The 21,720-nt window shown below is 40.8% G+C and overlaps 1 protein-coding gene across 3 annotated transcripts in view; it reads right to left on the bottom strand.

Moving 5' to 3' along the window:
• Positions 1-21,720, bottom strand: part of ZC3H8 (zinc finger CCCH-type containing 8) — a 41,776-nt gene that overhangs the window by 15,156 nt on the left and 4,900 nt on the right. For 2 of the 3 annotated variants that reach the window (XM_036263035.1, XM_036263034.1), the window contains 4 exons: positions 6,824-7,053; positions 5,189-5,319; positions 2,767-2,889; positions 1,800-1,911 (listed from right to left, as the gene is read on the bottom strand). In XM_036263035.1, coding sequence (XP_036118928.1) covers positions 1,800-1,911; positions 2,767-2,889; positions 5,189-5,319; positions 6,824-7,053 — 596 coding nt within the window. Of the gene's footprint in view, positions 1-1,799; positions 1,912-2,766; positions 2,890-5,188; positions 5,320-6,823; positions 7,059-21,720 lie in introns of all 3 variants that reach the window. The other variant, XM_036263033.1, reaches the window with a different exon arrangement.

The raw sequence follows: 21,720 nt of genomic DNA, 5'->3' as shown, positions 1-21,720 counted from the left end.
AGGGGACTCTAATACACTGCTGGTGGGAATGCAGACTGGTGCAGCCGCTATGGAAAACAATATGGTGCTACCTCAAAAAATTAAAAATTGAACTTCCATTTGACCCAGTGATCCCACTGCTGGGAATATACCCTAAGAAGCCTGAAACACCAATCAGAAAGAATATATGTACCCCCATGTTCATAGCAGCACTATTTACAATAGCTAAGATCTGGAAACAGCCCAAGTGTCCAGCAGTAGACGAATGGATAAAAAAGCTGTGGTACATATACACAATGGAGCACTATGCAGCTGTAAGAAAGAAAGATCTCTTATCCTTTGAGATGACATGGAAGGACCTGGAAAGTATTATCCTAAGTGAAATAAGCCAAGCAGAAAAAGACAAATACCACATGATCTCACTTATATACGGAATATAATGAACATAACAGTCTGAGGAATACGGTAGACCCAGAAACATGGAAGTAGGGCACAGACTGACATCCCTCAGAAGAGGGGGTGAGGGGGTGAGGGGGTGGGGGGGTGGGAAGAGATAAACCACAGAACTTATATGCATGTATGCATGACCAATGGACATGGACAACTAAGCCGGGGACAGGGGCGGAGGTGGGTTGGGGTGGGGGGTGCCAATGGGGTAAAAAGGTAAAATACCTGTAACAAAAAAATAAATAAAAAATTCATAAAAAAAAAAAATTCCCCACTTATGACAATTATTGAGTCATATGGAAAAAAGTTTTAATTTTAGGATGATTATATAAATCAAGTTTATTGGCTATCACAGGACACGTTCTGCCTTCATATCCATTCTTATAGTAGACTACAGATATGTTTCACTGATATGAGAAAGAGATGTGTATTTTAAATACCTTGAGAAGTGTGAGTATTTTTAAAACATTCTTTTGGGGTAGAGGAATTAAAGTCAATGACAATATGTCTTAACAAATCTGGATCCTTCGTGTAATAGGATCAATGTATACAATGTCAACACTGTCTCCTAGGAAAAGAATCTTAAGTTAGAATTTGAGAGGTCTTATACTAGAATGACTGAAGTGACCAAAGGTGCTGTTACCCTAAAAATGTTCTTTTTCCATGTTTTTACAACATGTCTGTACCTGTGCACTGAAGTAAGGGTTATTCTTCAAATTAAGGGGCAGCTAACCTCTAGAGTACAGAATATACAGAAAACACGCATCCCAAATTATGCAGTCCCTGCCTCTTCCTATGAAGGAGCTTCCATGAATACAGATTCAATCAGTGAATGTCACAGCAGAAATTCTGACAGTGTCTTTCTGGGACCTGAACAGATCTCATGAACCTGCTATACTTCATCTGAGAGAATTTCTAAGAAATTCCTCTTTTCTTACAGGAGAAAATAAAATCTGTGTACAATTGAATCATTTCAATACTGAGTTGGGCTTAGATGATATAATTTTGCCATAGCTAAAATGGTTTTCTTCAAAAGCATACATATTTAAAATGTTTGTGTAAGCATTTATGAAAAGTAAAGTTATAGCCCTGGCCAGTTTGGCTCAGCGGTTAGAGTGTCGGCCTGCGGTCCTGAGACCCGGGTTCGGTTCCCACTAAGGGCGCGTACCTCGGTTGCAGTTTGTCCCCAGCCCTGGTCGGTTGTGCAGGTGGCAGCCACTCGATGTGTTCCTTTCACATCGATGTTTCTCTCTCTCTCTCTCTCTGTTCCTCTCTCTCCCTCCCACTCTACCTGAACAAAAAATGAAAAAATGTCCTCGGGTGAGGAAAAAAAAAAGAACAGTAAAGTTATAATATCTTGTGATAAAGGATATTATGCAGAAAAAGACAGTTTTCACCTCTGGTACAATATCCTTGTACATAAAACTTGCACATTTCCTTTTTCTTCTCTATCTCTGCATCATGATCGAACTTACATTCGTCTCCCTAGGCCAAAAAAAGAAACAAGGAAAAGCTATTACTTCTCACAGTTAAGTCATTACCATTCTTACTAAACAAATAATTCCAAAAAACAAAAAACACAGCCTAGGAAACTTTACAGTCTAATTCTTAATGAGTATCTTATGATATCACATTAATTACTTAATACATTAAGTCCTAAACATTTTTAAAAAATTTTATTTCTTAGCCCTGGCCAGTTTGGCACAGCGATTAGCAGCGGTTCTCAACCTGTGGGTCATGACCCCTTTGGGGGTTGAACGACCTTTTCATAGGGGTCCTCTAAGACCACTGGAAAACACATATTTCTGATGGCAATTCATAACAGTAGCAAAATTAGTTATGAAGTAGCAACGAAAATAATTTTATGGTTGGGGGTCACCACAACATGAGGAACTGTATTAAAGGGTTGCAGCATTAGGAAGGTTGAGAACCACTGGGTTAGAGCGTCAGCCTGCGAACCAGAGAGTCCCGGGTTCAGTTCCCGCTAAGGGCATGTACCTCGGTTGCAGTTTGTCCCCGGCCCTGGTTGGTCGTATGGGTGGCAACCACTCAATGCGTCTCTCTCACATCAATGTTTCTCTCTCTCTTTCTTCCTCCCTCTCTCCTTCCTGCTCTATCTGAAGATAAATGCAAAAATGTCCTCGGGTGAGGATTATACACACACACACACACACACATTTCTTAACCCTAAAGGAGTATTTTAGTAAAATTTTCTAAGTGAGCCTTTCCAGGAGGAAACAGGTATGCTTTTAGAGCATTTAGTGGAAAAAGGAGTTGGTTTTAGTACATTTTTGCTACATCTTCCATTTTAGTGTATTTCTGTTTACACATATTTTGTACCTTAATACATTTCCTTTCAAGGAAATATTTACAAACAGGTTTTCCCTTGCGTTCCACTGTGTGTTGGTTGATGAACCCTTGACTCATTCGCATGTGCTGCTGCCTCTCTTGAGGTTTACCACCCTTTGGAAACAAAACCAAAAGACTAAATGTGAAAAACAGAAAATTAAATATTTTATTCCATTGCACGAAATTATTTTAAACCCCCTATAAAACATTAAAAAGTGACTCTTCTAAACTAACCTTCATGGATAATATTTGGACTGTTGTACACCGGTTGAAAAATGAATGCTTTGTCAGTTTCAACAGCATTCCAGCATTGGTCATTAGTATTTATAAAATTTAAATATTTAAATGTACTTTGCCCTTCAAATGAATAAAAAAATAAAAGTGTTACTACTTGTGATAAAAAGCAAAGTACAGTATAAGAACAAGGCTCTTTAGCACAATGGAGACAAACTGGAAATCATAAGTACTGAAAGCAGTGTAACATTTCATTTCAGTGAGATGCTCTCTGGGTGTCAGCTCAGTATACTAACCAGCTCAATGAATAAATGTAGCCTCGTCAGAGTGGCTCAGTTGGTTGAGCATCATCCCATGCACCAAAAGGTTGTCAGTTTAATTCTGGGTCAGAGCACATACCTGGGTTGAGAGTTTGATCCCCAGTCAGGGAGCTTTAGGAAGTCAACTGATGGATCTTTGTTTCTTTCTCTCGCTCTCTCTCTTCCCCTTCCTCCCTCACTCCCTCCTCTCTCTAAGCATGTCCTCAGGTGAGGATTTAAAGAAAAGAATAGCCTGGCTGGTGTGGCTCAGTGGTTGAGCATCAACCATGCACCAAGAGGTCAGGGGGTCGATTTCGGTCAGGGCACATGCCCAGGTTGTGGGCCAAATCCCCAGTGGGGGGCATGCAGGAGGGGGCCAATTGGTGTTCTCTCTCATCGATGTTCCTATCTCTCTCTCCTCCCATCCTCTCTCTCTAAAATCAATAAAGAAAAAAGAATTAAAAAAAAAAAGAACAAATGTAAGTAGAACTACACCCTCAAAGATGATGATCAAGGTATAAAAACAAAAGGGGGATTTTCATAATACATTTTAGCTCTTGATTTTATTTATTTTTGTTGTTGTTAATCCTTACCTGAGGATATTTTTTCTATTGATTTTTAGGGAGCGGAAGAGAAGGGAGGGAGGCAGGGGAGAGAGAGAAACACATCAGTGTGAGATACACACATAGACTGGTTGCCTCCTTCACGTGTCCTGACGGGGCGGGGGATCAAACCTGACCCAGGTATGTGCCCTTGATCAGGAACTGAACCCAAGACCCTCAGTGCAGGGGCTGATACTCTAATCACTAAGCCACACCAGCCAGGGCCATTTTAGCTCTTTAGAAGCATTAACTGCTGTTAGCATATTAACTTGTAATATAACTTCTAGCTTCAGCACACCAAATTTCTGAATAGTTTAAGAAATATAGTATGTGCAAAGAAGAGAGCTAACCGTATATTTATGTCTGCTTCATAGTAATGTCATAGTTCCACTTAGCACTATCAAGTATGTCTTATAAATATGTCAGTTTAAATCTTTGGTTTTATTTGGTTATGTTATTAAATTGTAACATACATATTTAGATTTGTTCTTCATGTAGAAGAGATGTAGAAGAGCTATCAGCTTTGGCTGAATAAACTTTTAAGTCAATATAAACCAAATGAAAGGGAAAACTGATGGTGGGGGGGTCAAGACACAAGGTCCCAGCGCTGGCCCGGCCCTGTGTGACCATGGGCAGTCACCTGAACCCTTGGGCCTGATTCTTCATTTGTAAAATATGGGGGCAGAGCAAGATTTTACATAAATATATTTCAATCTATAATATTTGGTATTTCTAGTATTTTACCACTTGTCCCCATGGCCAAACCTAATAAGATGGTTGCCGCCAGTTTAGAAGCTCTCAGAAAAGAAGAGTCTGGGGAGTTACTTATTGTCCCACTCTGATTACATGTACAGACCAAGGGAAAGGAACAACAAGCAAAATCAAACTACAAGGAGGGTAGGGAGTGGACGGTAAGGCCAATGTGCAGATACATTCATTTTTAATTTTCCAGAGCGAGTCAAGAACCAGTAGACCAGGGACTGCAATAGTAGAAACTTCGTAAGACTCTGTGGCTTTGAAATGTGCTCATGATTATTGTATTTTCTCCCTGCTACCCAGTCTGTTTTTCCATAGACACTGACAGCACAATACTCCAATATCAAGGGGCTCGTGTGCATGTATTTGAGGCAACAGGTACAACACGAAAGCTTAGAGTGGGTGCTGGCAGCTCCTGCATGAGAGGGAACGTGCAGCCCACCGCAGTCAGAGAACATTTTACTGCTGGCAATTCTCACTTTGTGGCTTGTCACGAAGGGTAAGACAGAATCGTTCTTGTACCTGTTCCTGTGAGCCGCTGTTCCTCAGTGATGCCTTTGATCCCTTGTCTGCAGTGCCAGGCCATTTCCGCTTCATTTTCTTCTGTTTACCATTCTTGCGGGCAGCTTTAAGGTTATTTTTTTGTTTCACAGCTAAAAACAGAAAATTAATTTTCATGATGCCATAAAAGTACAATAGCAGTTTACTCTCAAAAAGTACACTCTATAATAATCCCCAAGTTCTGCTCAATGAGTGAAACGGGCATGATGCTGATCTGTCTTCTAGAAGCTGTGGGGTTGAGAGACCAAAGAGAGAATCAATACATTCTGGATACCAATTTCATTCTCTGTGAAACTGTGTACAGTATTGTCAGAAAAAAAAGCAAGCTAATTACTGAAATCAGTCTTGCTAGCCATAAATAGGATCCTTCTGAAGTGTTCAGGGTATGATGGATCTAATTAGGAACTGCCATAGCACTATAACGGTAAAACTTCAAATGTTCAAACCGACTGCATACTACTACTGGACTTTTCGCTGAACACATTTCAAATAGACTAAATGTATCTATGACCCATTTTAAATAGAAAAACATTTAAGGGGGGGGAGGTAGTAAATGAAAATTAAGAATTTCATTTATACAATTATACTGTAATAACTATGTATGGTGTCAGATGAGTACTAGACTTATTTATATAACTCACTTTGTAAGTTATATAACTGTCCAATCACTACGCTGGACACCTGAGACTAAGATATCTAAAAGAATATGTCTAGCCCTCGCCAGTTTGGCCCAGCGGTTAGAGCACTGGCCTGCGGTCCAGAGAGACCTGAGTTCAGTTCCCTCTAAGGGCATGTACCTCGGTTGCAGTTTGTCCCCGGCCCTGGTTGGGTTGTGTGGGTGGCAGCCACTCGATGTGTCCCTTTCACGTCGATGTTTCTCTCTTTCTCTCTCCCTCCCACTCTATCTGAACAAAAAATGGAAAAATGTCCTCAGGTGAGGAAAAAAAAATATATGTCTGTTTAGTCTGACACACCACCATCCCTGACATTAAGTCAATTCATCTTCAGATGACAGCAATATAAATAGGCATATCTTGTCCTTTATACATGCAGACGATGGGATTTAGCATTCTCCCTTTCTTTTTTTTTTTTTTTATCCTTACCCGAGGATATTTTTCCATTTTTTGTACAGATAGAGTGGGAGGGAGAGAGAGGAAGGAGGGAGAGAGAGAGAGAGAAACATCGACGTGAAAGGACACATCGAGTGGCTGCCACCCGCACGACCAACCAGGGCTGGGGACAAACTGCAACCGAAGTACGTGCCCTTAGCGGGAACCGAACCCGGGTCTCTCCGGACCGCAGGCCGACGCTCTAACCGCTGAGCCAAACTGGCCAGGGCAGCATTCTCCCTTTCAAAGTAGTCATGGCCTTGGATAATCTTCCTGAATTCTCAGCTCCTCCCGCAAACTGAGCATTGTATACTGACTGGACAGGTCTTGGCGGGGATCTCAGGCCATTCAACCTCATATCTGGTGTAAAGATCCATAAAAACCATGATCTTATCATAAAGTGCAGGAGAACCACCCCCCATTCATGGACAACTGTGAATCTCCTCTAGATAAAACTATTTAAATGATAAAGTAGTTTGACCTTTACCTTTCTGTGTACACTTGGCTTCCTCCTTCTTCATGGATTCTTCAGGAGACGGTAAGGATTGAGCAGCATTTGCCATTTCTTTGGCTTGTATATACTTCTGAAGCTCTTTAGCAAAATTATCTTCAGAATCCTGATTACAGATATCATTATCACTGAATACATCATAGTCCTTACTTCTTGATTTTCTACGTAGCAAATTCTTCACTGATGTTGCAGAGTTTCCAAAGTGCCTAAACTAAGTAAAGATTAAATTTATAATTTTAAAAACCTGGCATGATTCAAAACAATGTGTTTATAAAGAAGAAACAATGACTAGCCATAAATTGATCATTGCTGAGGTTGAGTGATGGGTACATGAGGGTTCATATGCTATTATTTCCACTCTTGTGTATTTGAAATTTTCCAGAATTAAAAAAACAAAAACAATCAACAAAAAACATAAAACCAAAAACCAGCACAACATAGCTATCTTTAAAGATAATTTGAGCCCTGGTGGTTTGGCTCAGCGGTTAGAGCGTCGCCCTGCGGACCAGAGAGTCCCAGGTTCAGTTCCCGCTAAGGGCAAGTACCTCGGTTGCAGTTTGTCCCCGGCCCTGGATGGGTCATGTGGGTGGCAACCACTCGATGTGTCTCTCTCACATCGCTGTTTCTCTCTCTCTCTTCCCACCTCTCTCCCTCCTGCTCTATCTGAAGATAAATGCAAAAATGTCCTCAGGTGAGGGAAAAAGAAAAAGATAATTTACGGGAAGATTCTGAATTTGTACACTCTATGTAATTTGCTAAATTAAAAGAGTAAAACCCCCAAATCCTAACAACCTGATATAAAAAAATTACAGCATTATAGTTCACATTTTATTTCTCCCTTGGCACTGACTATACTTTTAAATGGTTTAATTCAGTAACTCATGATTTCATAAAAGTAAATGGTAATGGCCCAATTAAAAATCCACTGCACTAAGATATACCATAGCTACCAAAGCCGTCTTTTCCCCATAATTCACAGCGTTGGTGGCAGAAGAGGTGGCAGCCACGATGACAAGGAAGAAAGAACTGCCCAGTTTTCTTTAATCAGGTTAACTTTACTTTCAGAAATCCTTTCCTAACTGATGTTGGAGTTGTTTTGGGACGACAGCTGCAAACATAGGTACCCACTGTAGCGGAAGCCCAGGGCTGGCAGCTGACCGTGGAAGCCTGTGGTGATCACAGCAGACAACTTAAAGCACTTTGAGTATAAAAACTTTCAAGTACTGCCCTGGCCGGTTTGGTTCAGCGGTTGGAGCGTCGGCCTGCGGTCCGGAGAGACCCGGGTTCGGTTCCCGCTAAGGGCGTGTATCTCGGTTGCAGTTTGTCCCTGGCCCTGGTCGGTTGTGCGGGTGGCAGCCACTCGATGTGTTCCTTTCACATTGATGTTTCTCTCTCTCTCTCTGTTCCTCTCTCTCCCTCCCACTTACCTGAACAAAAAATGGAAAAATGTCCTCGGGTGAGGATAAAAAAACAAAAACAAAAAACTTCCAAGTACTGGTTACACAGGTATACCCAGCTCTATAATTCTAATCAATACGTACAATACATTTCAATTAAAAATTTTTTAAAGAAGCCTGAAACACCAATCAGAAAGAATATATGTACCCCCATGTTCATAGCAGCACTGTTTACAATAGCTAAGATCTGGAAACAGCCTAAGTGTCCAGCAGTAGACGAATGGATAAAAAAGCTGTGATACATATACACAATGGAGTACTATGCAGCTGTAAGAAAGAAAGATCTCTTATCCTTTGAGATGACATGGAGGGACCTGGAAAGTATTATCCTAAGTGAAACAAGCCAAGCAGAAAAAGACAAATACCACATGATCTCACTTATTTGTGGAATATAATGAACACAACAGTCTGAGGAATAGGGTAGACCCAGAAACACGGAAGTAGGGTACAGACTGACAACCCTCAGAAGAGGGGGTGGTGGGGGGTGGGAAGAGATAAACCACAGACCTTATATGCATTATGCATAACCAATGGACATGGACAACAAAGCTGGGGACAGGGAGGGGGCGGGGGGGAATCAGTGGGGAAAAAAGGAGAAACATCTGTAACAAAAATAAAATTTAAAAAAAAATTTTTTTTTTTAAATACAAGTGTTGCCCAGCCAGTGTGGCCCAGTGGTCGAGTGTCGACCCATGCACCAAGAGGTTGCAGGTTCAATTCTAGTCAGGGCACATGCCCAGACTGTGGGCTCCATCCCCAATAGAGGGCATGCAGGAGGCAGCCAATTAATGTTTCTATCTCTCCCTTCTCTCTCTCTAAAAATCAATAAAAACATATTAAAAAATCCAAGTGTCAAAGGGCTCCTATTTTGATAACAAGAAGAGATAAGATGTTTATTATTAAAATGGCTAATGATCCTTCTCCAGAGAACACTTCTAGACCTGGTCTCTTATCTAACTTCTAATAACTGATGGAGGCAGAGAACTCAAAACAAACAAGAAACAAAACAAAAGAATCACTATTATAATCTATACAAGATGGTTCAACTTAAAAGGTTTACCGATTGTGCCCTGGCTGGTTTGGCTCAGTGATTAGAGTGTTGGCCAGCAGACCGGAGGGTCACAGGTTCGATTCCCAGTCAAGGGCACGCACCTGGGTTGCAGGTTTGTTCCCTGGCCCTGATGGGGGTCATACAGGAGGCAACCAATTGATGTCTCTCTCCTCCCTACCCCTTACTCTCTCTCTAAAATCAATAAAGAAAAAATATCCTTCGGTGAGGATTAACAAAAATAAATAAATAAACAAACAAACAAACAAAGGTTTATCAGCTGTAAATCCAGAAAGTGAATTTGCTCCTGCTCAAAGAATCTAGACAAACAGAAAGTTTCCTAACCTGACAATGGCTTCAATGTACATTTGACCTTCATTACACCAGACAAGACTACCAACCCATCCAATAGTCTTCAGGCCACCAAGTTCTTCATCTCCACATCCTCAAGAAAGAGCACTTTTCCACTAATACCATAAAAAAAACCTTATAAACAGAACTTCTGGTCAGGAATTGGTAAACATTGGCCTGGCCTCCTGTTTTTGTAAATAAAGTTTTGCTGGAACACAATCACACCCATGCATTCATCACCTATATATAAACTACGGCTGCTTAGTTGTGGCAGAGACAATCTGGCTCACAAAGTTGAAAAAATGCACTCTGGTCCTTTATGAAAAATTTGGCTGACTCCTGTGATGATTACTGTGTTTACCTTGGTTCTGTGATTATTAATTTTATCTAGTGGGCAGAGAGAGAACCAAAAAAATCACTCAATATGCCATAGCTCCCACGAAGTTCAGCTTAATCAAACACAGAGGTAAGATTCCATTCAGTGTATGTGAATCAAAATAGTACAACAAGCCAAATGAGTGACTAAGTGCCCCCCTGGCAAAAATCATGCAGATCTACAGTACTGAAGCAGACCCCTTTTACTGCAAGGAATAACATGTTTAATTTATCTGTATTAAAGAAAAAGATAGGGTGAGTTAGCAACATAAATAAAATCAGGACAATCATCAACTTTGTTGTTTTATTATACGTGAGATGAGTATTGCTAGTTGATGTGATTCTTTTCAGAGGGCAATGAAATGCACAAAATAAAAATGATTGCCTAAATACTTTTCTTCACACAACTAGCTATAAACTCACTGCTCTAATGTTTGCTGTTCTCAATATAATTTAGAAAGTACACAAAGCCCTGGCCAGTTTGGCTCAGCAGTTGAGCGTCTGCCTGCAGACCAGAGAGTCCCAGGTTCTTCGGTTCCCACTAGGGGCACATAGCACACACAAAAAAAAGAAAGAAAAAACAAACAAACATGATATTATAACTGTTTTCCCCTTCTGTAAAGGCATCTAAATGAAGTGGTTTTAAGTAAAAGATTTCCCTGCTTTTGATTCAGGCTGGTTTATTGAACTAGTGTGTTTTCCTGGCATGCCACAAAAATAAAGTACAGAAATGTAAATTTCATAGTGCCACAGAAGTGGGCAGGTTGTGGGCGAGGCCATGAAATACATTTATCAGTAATTGAGAAGAATTCAACAAGTTCTTGGCAGATTTTTCTTATTTTTTATTTTTATTTTTTTGGTACGTGCCCCTTGCGGGAACCAAACCTGGGACTCTCTGGTCCGCAGGCCGATGCTCCAACCACTGAGCCAAACTGGCCAGGGCCTTGGCAGATTATTAATAAACAAAAAGCAAGTTCTAACCTGGAGGCTGAGTTTAGGTTGAGTGTGAGAAATGAGGCTATAGCTGAGGACAAATTAAAATTATAATAAAGAAATGCAGTATTCACCTCCTCCCACAACCACATCAAAATTACAACTAAACTACAGAACCACCATCATTCAGAACTGCTTGACATCAAGCTGAATGGAAGTCCTACAACTACAAAATTAAAGAGGCCACATCGAGACTGGTAGGAGGGGTGGAGGGGTGGAGGGGTGGAGGGGTGGAGGGGTGGAGGGGCAGATGGACTGGTCCCGCATTCACGTGTGGAGGATAAAAATCAGGAGGGGCCAGGCCAGTTTGCCTCAGCGGTGGACGGACTGTCAGCCCATGGACTGGAGTCTCGGGTTCAATTCCAGTCAAGGGCATGTACCTCAGTTTCGGTTCAGTCCTTGGCCCTGGTCAGAGTCCGGCAGGAGGCAATCAATCAATGTGTCTCTCTCACATCAAATATTTCTCTCTCTCCCCCACTCTATCTGAAAATAAAAATGGAAAAAAGTATCCTTGGGTGAGGATTAAAAAAAAAAAATCAGGAGGGACGACACCTCAGCTGGGAAGGTCCTCCCCAAGAAGAGAGGGGTCCCCATCCCATACTAGGCCCCTCAGCTCAGGGTTCCAGTGCCAGGAAGAGAAGTCCTCATAACTTCTGACTGTAAAAACCATCTGTAATTGAGGCTGAGGGAGGTTGAGGCTGCTGGAGCCCCAGGCAGTTCCTCTTAAAGGGTCTGCACACAGACTTACTCAGACCTGCTCCCTCCAGGCTCCAGTGTGGGGGAGGCAGCTTGAAAGGCACCAAAACATACAGGGAAGAACTGAGTTGTTTGGCACTGGGGCGAGAGCTGGAGAGACAGCTTTTTCTGGGACAGACAGATGTGCTAACAGAGGCCAATGTTCCTTTGGTGAGCCCTTCCCTGAGGCAGCAGACAGCCACCATACCTGGGACTCCAGCAACCTGGCTCACACTGTTTGCCCTGCCCTGGTGATTCCCTGAGGCCCCGCCCCACCCAACTTTTGGGCCCACCCAAGTTGTTTCCAGTGGCTTTACCATAGGATTGGCCTGTCTTGGCTCCTAAATTCTCTCAAACAAACAGCATCTGGCCTCAGCAAGACCCATACCTCTCACTAAGTGGCCTGACACTAGGAGCAGTCAGCGTGGTTCACAGATTGGCTTTGCCTGGGCACCAGCACAAGAAGCAGTCATCCGCAGATTGCTTTGTAGCTTCTGCCTGGTGTCCCTGGGTAGAACACAGGCAGAGGCTGACCTTGCCCTAGAACCAGCACAGCCAGTGGACAGCTTCAGAGAACACGTCCAAGCACCACCACCCAACCACCTTACAAGTGACACACTCAAGGAGTGGATTCAGTAGGTACCAGAACCCTAATGAAGTAAGTCTTGCTCTGTGTGGTGGGCTCTGCACAGCTGATCCTCCAATGTAGTCAGAGGCCAGTGGTCAGCGGGCACAGCCAGTCCTTGCAGCTGATCATCCTGAGTAAATCCCTCCCACTGACGCACCATCAGCAATCAAGACTCAATTACAACAGAAGGGTGGACAGTCTACCCAAGGGGTGCACCTTGAGGGCCCAGCTGAGGTGACCAGGGACGCTGTGCCACTGGACCCTACAGGACACCTACTATAACAGGCCACCCTAGGAAGCCTAGAAGACATAGCAATTCTACTTAGTACATAGAAACAAACACAAGGAGGCAGCCAAAATGAGGAGACAAAGAACATGTCCCAAATGAAAGAACAGAACAAAACTCCAGAAAATGAACTAAACAAAATGAGATAAACAATCAATTAGATGCAGAGTTCAAAACACTGGTTATAAGGATGCTCAGGAACTTAGTGAGAATTTAAAAGAACTTCATGAGAACGTCAAGGAACTTAGTAAGGACTTCAAGAGCATAAAAAAGGACCAGTCAAAAATGAAGGATGCACTAACTGAAATAAAGACTAATTTATAGGGAATCAATAGTAGAGTAGGTGAGCAAAGGAATAAGCCATCAATTTCAAATATAAAGAAGCAAAAAACACCCAATCAGAACAAAGAATCCAAAAAAAATGAGGATAGTGTAAGGAGCCTCTAGGACAATTTCAAGTATACCAACATTCGCATCATGGGGGTGCCAGAAGAAGAAAGAGAACAAGAAATTGAAAACCTATTTGAAAAAATAATGATAGAAAAATTCTCTAACTTGGTGAAGGAAACAGACATACAAGTCTAGGAAGCACAGAGAGGCCCAAACGAGATGAACCCAAAGAGGCCCAAGAAACATCATCATCAAAATGCAAAAGGGCCTGGCCAGTATAGCTCAGTGGTTGAACATCGACCCATGCACCAGGAGGTTGCTGGTTCAATTCCCAGTCAGGGCACATGCCTGGGTAGTGGGCCTGATCCCCAGTGGAGGGCATACAGGAGGCAGCCAGTCAATGTTTTCTCTCATCAGTGTTTCTATCTCTCCCTCTCCTTTCCTCTCTCTCTCTAATATCAATAAAGAAAAAAAAATTTTTTTAAATGCTAAAGGTTAAAGACAAAGAGAATCTTAAAAGCAGCAAGAGAAACGCAGTTACCTGTATCCCACAAGACTTTCAGCTGATTTCTCAAAGGAAACTTTGCAGGTCAGAAAGGAGTGGCAAAGGATATTCAAAGTGATGAAAAGCAAGGACCTACAACCAAGATTACTCTATCCTGCAAAGCTATCATTTAGAATGGATGGGCATATAAAGAGTTTCCTAGACAAAAATAAACTAAAGAAATTCATCACCACCAAACCAGTATTGTATGAAATTTTGACAGGTCTTCTTGAAGAAGTAGAACAAAAATATGAACAATAAAATGGTAATAAATACATATCTACCAACAATTGAATCTACAAACAAAATAAGCAAGCAGAACAGAAACAGACTCATAGATATAGAGAATTTTTTGTTGGCTGCCAGATTAGATGGGGTTGGGGAGGATGGGTGAAAAATGTGAACAAGCCCGGCAGGTATGGGTCAGTGGTTGAGCATCGACCCATGCACCAAGAGGTTGCCAGTTTGATTCCTGGTGAGGGCACATGCCCAGGTTGTGGGCCTGATCCCCAGTGAGGGGCATGCAGGAGGCAGCCAACTGATGTTCTCTCTCATCGATGTTTCTATCTCTCTCTCCCTCTCCCTTCCTCTCTCTCTAAAAATCAATAAAGGGAAAAAAAAAGGTGAAGGAATTAAGAAGTACAAATTTGTTGTTAGACTGATGAACCGCAAAGGGAAGAGGAGTGGGGGGAGATAAAATAAATAATTTTTTTGCATATATGCATAACCAATGGAAACAGACAATAGTGTAGGGAAGGCAGGAGAGCGGCAGGAGCAGGTCAATGGGAGAAAGAGGGGGAGACATCTGTAACACATTCAACAACAAAGATAAATTTAAAAAGAAAAAAATTAAAATAATAAATAAAAACAAAGCTATTATAACAAGTTCTCTCTGCACACCCCTCACCAGAACACAATCAAAGAGAAGTTTATCCTAGGCAAAAAGAGAGGGCTGTTCTCCAAAGAAATTGGAAAAAAAAAAAAGCCTGATAAAAGCCAGGACTCCTTATGTGGATAGTAAGACCCCTGAGTCAGTCCTCCACATTCTGGCATTTGAGAGCACCTCAGTGTACTATAAATTTCAGTGACAGTTATAAGTTGATGGCATTTTGCCAACCCATGACATTTTTTTCATTACCAGTGCATACCCACTATGTCAAAATATGAAAAGTGAACTTCAAATGCCATGTATTTAAAGGCACAGTGAAGTGTGGATTATTTTATTGTCCAATTAGATGGCAAAACATTATGGTGATTATGTAATGATACTGTAGTGCTTAAAGAGCATAATATATGTCAACATTACAATATTAAGCATTCATCAGAATAGTTCCAACTCAATGGTTAGAAAAATTCAAAAATTTAAAACAAAACATCACAGTTTCTGAATGGGTCATTTGTTGGCCATCAAAGAAAGCTGAGAGTGAGTTAATGAAATCTTGTTTGATTACAGTAGTTGAAAAAATAACCAGAGAAAATAAAGTTACTTAAGACAACTAACTGGCCTTCTGGCAAGAACAGTTGCTCAAAGATGTGAGGAAATTGGGAGAAATGTCAACGGACAATTAAAAAAATAAGACAAATGCTATCAAGTGGTTTTCCTTCACTCTTGATGAGTTGACAGATGTTACTGATACTGCTCAGAATCACTGTGATGTCCAAAGCTGAGACGAGAAAAAAATTTGGAGAGTGGAAGGAGGGTACAGACTGACAATCCTCAGAAGAGGGGGTGGGGAGGGGGAGTAAGAGATAAACCAGAGAACTTATATGCATGTAAGCATAATCGATGGACATGGACAGAAGAGGGTGTGGGGGGGATGGGAAGGAGGATGTCAATGGGGTAAAAAAGAGAAACATCTAAAACAAAAATAATTTAATAAAAAAAATAATAAAATCAATGGGGAAAAAAAAAAAACAAATTTGCAACAGGTATGTTTTCCAGGCTCAAACTACATTTCCAGCAGTGTTTTTCAGATTTTAATGCAAGTGCAAAGAAAAATTCCATTTCAAAATCCATTTAACTGGGCAACTGAAAAGTTATCACCTGACCTTCAAATAGAAGTGATTAATCTGCAATATAATGACATGCTAAAAGACAAACTTCCAGAGGAGTCTAATAAAGTTCTACAAATGCCTTCCAAGCAAACATGCCCAATGAAAATCATGCTGTGCACTGGCAGCACCTGTCTATAGTGAAAAGACATCTTTGAAGATGGAAATGTACAAAACCTAATTTCTTATCAGTATCAAGAGAAGAATCTTTGCAATCAATTTTGAAAGCACTAACTCTAAACTCCAATGAAACAAATTATGCCCCCCAAAACAATCCCATTTTTCTCATTAGTAAATCTCTATTACAAAAACTCAAATATTATGCTGACTTTTGTCAATAAAAATTTGTGAAAATTTGTTTTCTCTCTCTCATTGTATTGGTACCTATGTCATATCCTCAATTTTGCTCTTGACCTGCAAAGCATAAACTATTTGCTGTTTTGGCCCAGCCGGTGTGGCCCAGTGGTTGAGCATCAACCCATGCACCAAGAGGTCGCCAGCTCAGTTCCAGGTCAGAACACATGCCCAGGTTATAGGCCAAATCCCCAGTCGGGGGTGTGCAGGAGGCGACCAGTTGATGTTCTCTCTCATCGATGTTCCTATCTCTCTCCCTTTTCTATCCTCTCTAAAATCAATAAAGAAAAAATTTTTTTGCTGTTTTTTCTGTTACAGAAAATGTTTACTGATTACCGATCTAGAGAATAAGACAAAAAGAAAGGAAAAGGAGTAAACTGATCCAGAAGAAACAAATATGATTCAAGATGGGAAAAAAAACCTTAAGAATTAAAAATAAATACACAAGCCCTGGCTGGCCTGGCTCAGTGGCTAAAGCGTGGCCTGTGCACAAGAGCATTGAAGGTTCAATTCCCAGTGAAGGGCACATACATGGGTTGCAGGTTTGATCCCAGCCCCAGATAGGGCTTATGTGGGAGGCAACCAATCAATGTGTCTCTCTCACATCAATGTTTCTCTCTCCCTCCCCTTCCACTCGCTCTAAAAATCAATGGAAAAAATATCCTCGGGTAAGGATTAACAATAATAAATAAATAAATAAAATACACAAAAATATTGAAGATGGTATTGTAGTCAAAAAACAATGCTAGAACACAGCAATAAAACAGAGAACAAGAAATAACTCTTGAAAAGTTAAACTATGATTTATGAAATAAAGATAAACAGAAATAGAGGAAATTTCTTAGGCTATAAAGGACAAAGAGAATAACAATAAAAGAAGAGCTATCCTCATATATAAAGGGTATGAGTGAATAATCTCAGAAAAAACTAAGCACGCTAAATAAAAAAAAATTCACAATCTTTTGGAACACCAAAATATAAAGAGAAGACCCTAAGTGCTTCAGGAGGAGAGAAGAGGATACTTACAACAGAACTAGAATCAGAATGGCAACACGGATAGAAGAAAATGGAGCAATAACTTCAAACTTGATTCTATTTCAGCCAAACTACCTATCAGTTATGAGGATAACTTCAAGATATTTCCAGAAGGGTTAACAAGAACTCAAAAGTTTAATCCCATGCATTTCTATATATGCCAGTCAAATGAGAAAACAACATAAAAGAGGTAATTTGACAACAGCCTCACCAAACACCTAGCAATAAATCTAACAAAAGGGGTGTGACATGTAAGACATCTAGCAAGAAAATAATAAAACACTGTTGAGAGAAATTAAAGAGGACTTCAAGACTGGAAAACTCAATGTTCTGAAGATGTCAATTCTCCCCCAAATGATCTAGATTCAATGCATTCCCAATGAAATTCCCACCAGGATTTACTGTGGAACTTGACAAACTGCTCCTAAAATGTATATGGAAATGCAGAGCTAAGAATAGCCAAGACACAAAAAAGATATCCAAACTCATTATAAAGCTGTAGTAATTAACAGTGTGAGGTCCTGAGGGATAAGATAGACAAATAAACCAGTGAAAGAGAATAGTCCACAAACAGACCCATCTGAACATGAATACTTGATTTTTTACAACAGTGACATCTGGGGACAAAGACAGGCCTTTCTCCCCACTGAATAATGCCAGAACAATTTGGTATAATAACAAAACAAAAAAGTAAAACATAATTTGTTGTTCCCCACACCTCATAGTGTACACAAAAATCAATCCTGGGTGTTTACAAATTTGAGTGTGAAAGACAAAACAAAAAAGACACTGTAGGAAAATACTTTTATCTCAGGATATTTAAATAAAGCAATAACTATAAAGGAAAAGATCAAGCAATTTAAACACATTAAAATGATAAGCTTTTCATCAAAAAAGCCACATAGTGGAAAGAAAGCCACAAAATGAGCAGATATTTGAATACATGATCAATCCACAATGAAGGGAAAAACACCTTTATATCAAGAATAAAGAACTATAAATGGAGATCAAAACAACCAGAGACAAACCAATTAAAAAAAAAAAAAAAAGACAAAAAGGCCCAGCCAGTGTGTCTCAGTGGACTGAGGCATCATCTCATGAACTGGGAGGTCCGGGTTCGATTCCCAGTCAGGGCTTATGCCAGGGTTGTGGGCTCAATCCCCAGTGGGGGGCGTACAGCAGGCAGCCAATTGATGTGCCTCTCTCACATCAATGTTTCTATTTTTCTCTTCCTTACTCCCTCTATAAAAAATCAATAGAAACATATTTTTAAAAATGGACAAAAAGACTCAAATAGGCACAAAGAAAAGGGAAATCCAAACGCACAAACATATGGAAAGGTGCTTCATCTCAACAGTAATCAAGAAAATACAAACTGAATTGCAATAAGATACCTCACCAGATGGCAAAAAATTAGATGGGTAATAAATCAAGTGTGGAACAGTAGAAATACAACCTCTCATATACTGCCTCTGGAAATCAAAATCAGAATTACTTTGGAATACAGGTTGCCATTATGGTAAAGGTAAAAATGCTTAAAGACCCAGCAGTTCCACTTCTAGGTAAATGCAAAGTTGAGTCATCCCCACTTACCTGTTTCTGTTTCAAGACCCCCAGTGGATGCCTGAAACTTCGGTTGGTATCAAACCCTATACACATTATGTTTTTTCCTATGTATACCTACTTATGATAAAGTTTAATTTATAAATTAGGCACAGTAAGAGATGAAAAACAATAATTAATAGAACAACTGTAACAACATACTTGCTATAATAACAACTATGTGGCCCTGGCCGGTTTTGTTCAGCAGTTAGAGCATTGGCCCGAGAACCAGAGTCTCAGGTTCAATTCCGGTCAAGGGCATGTACCCTAATTGTGGTCCGGTCCCTGGCCCTGGTCTGGGTCATGCAGGAGGCAACCAATTGCTGTGTCTCTCTCACATCGATGTTTCTCTCTCTCTCTCTCTCTGTTTCTCTCTCTCTCTCTCTGTTTCTCTCTCTCTCTCTCTCTCTCCTTCTCTCTCCTTCCCTCCCTTCCACTCTCTGAAGATAAATGGGAAAAGTGAGGATTAAAAAGAAATTGTGTGAATGTGGTCTTTCTCTCTCAAAATATCTTACTATACTGTACTCACACCTTTTCATTGAAAGGAAGCACCTTGTGCTTCTCTTTGGGACATCCAAATTGCCAGCATCACTACTCCTGCACTTTGGGGCCATTATGAAGTAAAATAAGGGTCACTTGAACACAAGCACTGCGATATCACGACAATCAATCTGATAACCAAAACAACTACCAAGCAATCAATGGGTGGGAAGTATCTACAGTGTGGGTAGGCTGGACAAACAGATGCTTCATGTCCTGGGCAGAATGGAAAGGATGGCCTGGGGTTTGCACTCAGAACATCATGCAATTACAACTTACAAATTGTTTCTTTTTAGAATTTTCCATTTAATATTTTCAGACCATGGCTGACCATGGGTAACTAAAACCAAGGAAAGCAAAACTGTGGTTGGGGGGGGGGGGGCACTATACATGTGCAGCAGGACACAAGTGAGAATATAGCAGCATTGCCCATAACATCCAACAATGGGAACCAGACTAAAAGTCTACCAACATTAGAATCTGGTATGTTCAAATAATGGAGCACTACACAGCTAAGAAAATGAACAAACAAGTATACACAATATCTATGAATCTTACAATGTTGAGAAAAAGAAAATCCACAGCACCATTCTCTCTATATAAAGTACAAAAACGGGCAAAAAAACCCCCACCAAAACAAGTATATTCTTATGGATGACAGCATTAATAAAACTGGGAAGAAGAGTAAGGAAGTGATCTGTACTTAATCTCTAGGATGAAACAGGGGCATGGCTGAGAAGGGAGGCACCAGAGGCTTTGATGGTAATGATTTTTCTTGACTTCCAATGTGCTGACCAGGATGCTCTCTTTTAATTAGATGCAATACATTCCCATTCTACACACTTGTGAGTCAAGAGCCAGGACTAGAGCAAGCCTCCATAGGAATCATCTAGGTGTCCATCTTCTCATAGTACTGTTTCTTGGAAACTACTTAAGATAATAGAATGTGTACCTGCCTATCTCCTGTAATGGGGTCATACATGGATAAGGAGACTTTAAATGGGCATGAAGGATTGGGGTCCAAATGACTAAAATAGTAAAAAAAATTTGTGGGAAATTCAAGGTGCAGTTTCTCCCTGTCAATCTTGGCTCTCATCCATAGCAGCCATCCATACCCCAAGGGGCAAAAGAAGTCATATACCTGGCTAGCTGAGAGGCTTCCTGAGGAGCTGAAGATGCTATACCTGTTGAATTTTCTGTCTTATATCCTTTTACAAAGCTAAGTATAAGAGTATCAGAGTGAAGCCTATTTGTGTCTGTGAGTCTCACTGCCAATTAAAACCCATTCTTTTGTAATGTGTTAAAATTCATAATTTTAAAAAAAGTTCAAAAGAGAAAAAAGGGCAGAAGAGGAGCAGATATTGGCTTTGTTATGGGTTGTGTCCCCCCAAATTCTTGTGTTGAAGTCCTGACTCCCCGTACCTTAGAATGTGACTTTGTTTGGAAACAGGGCCATTGTGTATGTATAATTAAAATGAGATATTAGGGTGGGATCTAATCCTGTATGACCGGTGTCCTTATGAAAGGAGAAATGTAGACACAGATATGCACACAGGAAGAACACTATTCATACATATAAGTAAAGATCAAGGTGATGCTTCTGGAAGCCAAGTCAAGAAACTCCAGAGATGCCAGAAAACCACCAGAAGGTATGGGAAAGGCCTGGAACAGATTACCTTTCACAGCCCGCAGAAGGAACCAACCCTCCCAACACCTTGATCTCAGACTTCTAGCCTCCAGAACCATGAGACAATTAATTTCTACTTTTTAAGTTACCCAGTTTGTGGTACTTTGTGTGTTTTTGTTTTTTGTTGTTAATCCTCACCTGAGGATATTTTTCCACTGATTTTTAGAGAGAGTGGAAGGGAGGGAGGAGGAGGGGGAGAGAGAGAGAGAGAGAGAAAGGAGGAGAGGGGGAGGGAGAGAGAGAGAAACATCCATGTGAGAGAGACACATCGATTGGCTGCCTCCCGCATGACCCCAACTAGGGCACGGGATCAAACTTGCAACCCAGGTACGTGCCTTTGACTAGGAATCAAACCTACAACCCTTTGGTCTGAGGGCCGATGCTCTAACTGCTGAGCCAAACTGGCCAGAGCTATAGTACTTTTGTCTTTTTTAATCCTCACCTGAGAATGTTTTTCATTGATTCTAGAGAGACAGAGGGAGAGAGAAATACTGATGTGAGATCAGTGTGAGAAAGAAACACTGATGTGAGATCAGTGTGAGAAAAAACACTGATCAGTTGCCTCACCCACGCACCCTAATCAGGTAATGAACCGCAATCTGGGTATGTCCCCTGACCAGTAATTGAACCCTTGAACCTTTGGTGCACACGATAACGCTCTAACCACTGAGCAACACCAGCCAGGGTTTGTGGTATTTTGTTATGTAAGTCCTAGAAAACTAATACAAGCTTTAAATCACTAAGGTTAAATAAGCAAATCAATATCCTTAAAATTGTGATTTAATTTGAAAAGAAG

The sequence above is a fragment of the Molossus molossus genome, unplaced genomic scaffold (genome assembly GCF_014108415.1).
Source record: "Molossus molossus isolate mMolMol1 unplaced genomic scaffold, mMolMol1.p scaffold_m16_p_15, whole genome shotgun sequence".
Classification (NCBI taxonomy): Eukaryota; Metazoa; Chordata; class Mammalia; order Chiroptera; family Molossidae; genus Molossus; species Molossus molossus.
Note: the sequence above shows the minus strand (reverse complement) of the source record. Positions and strands in the feature narration are given on the sequence as shown.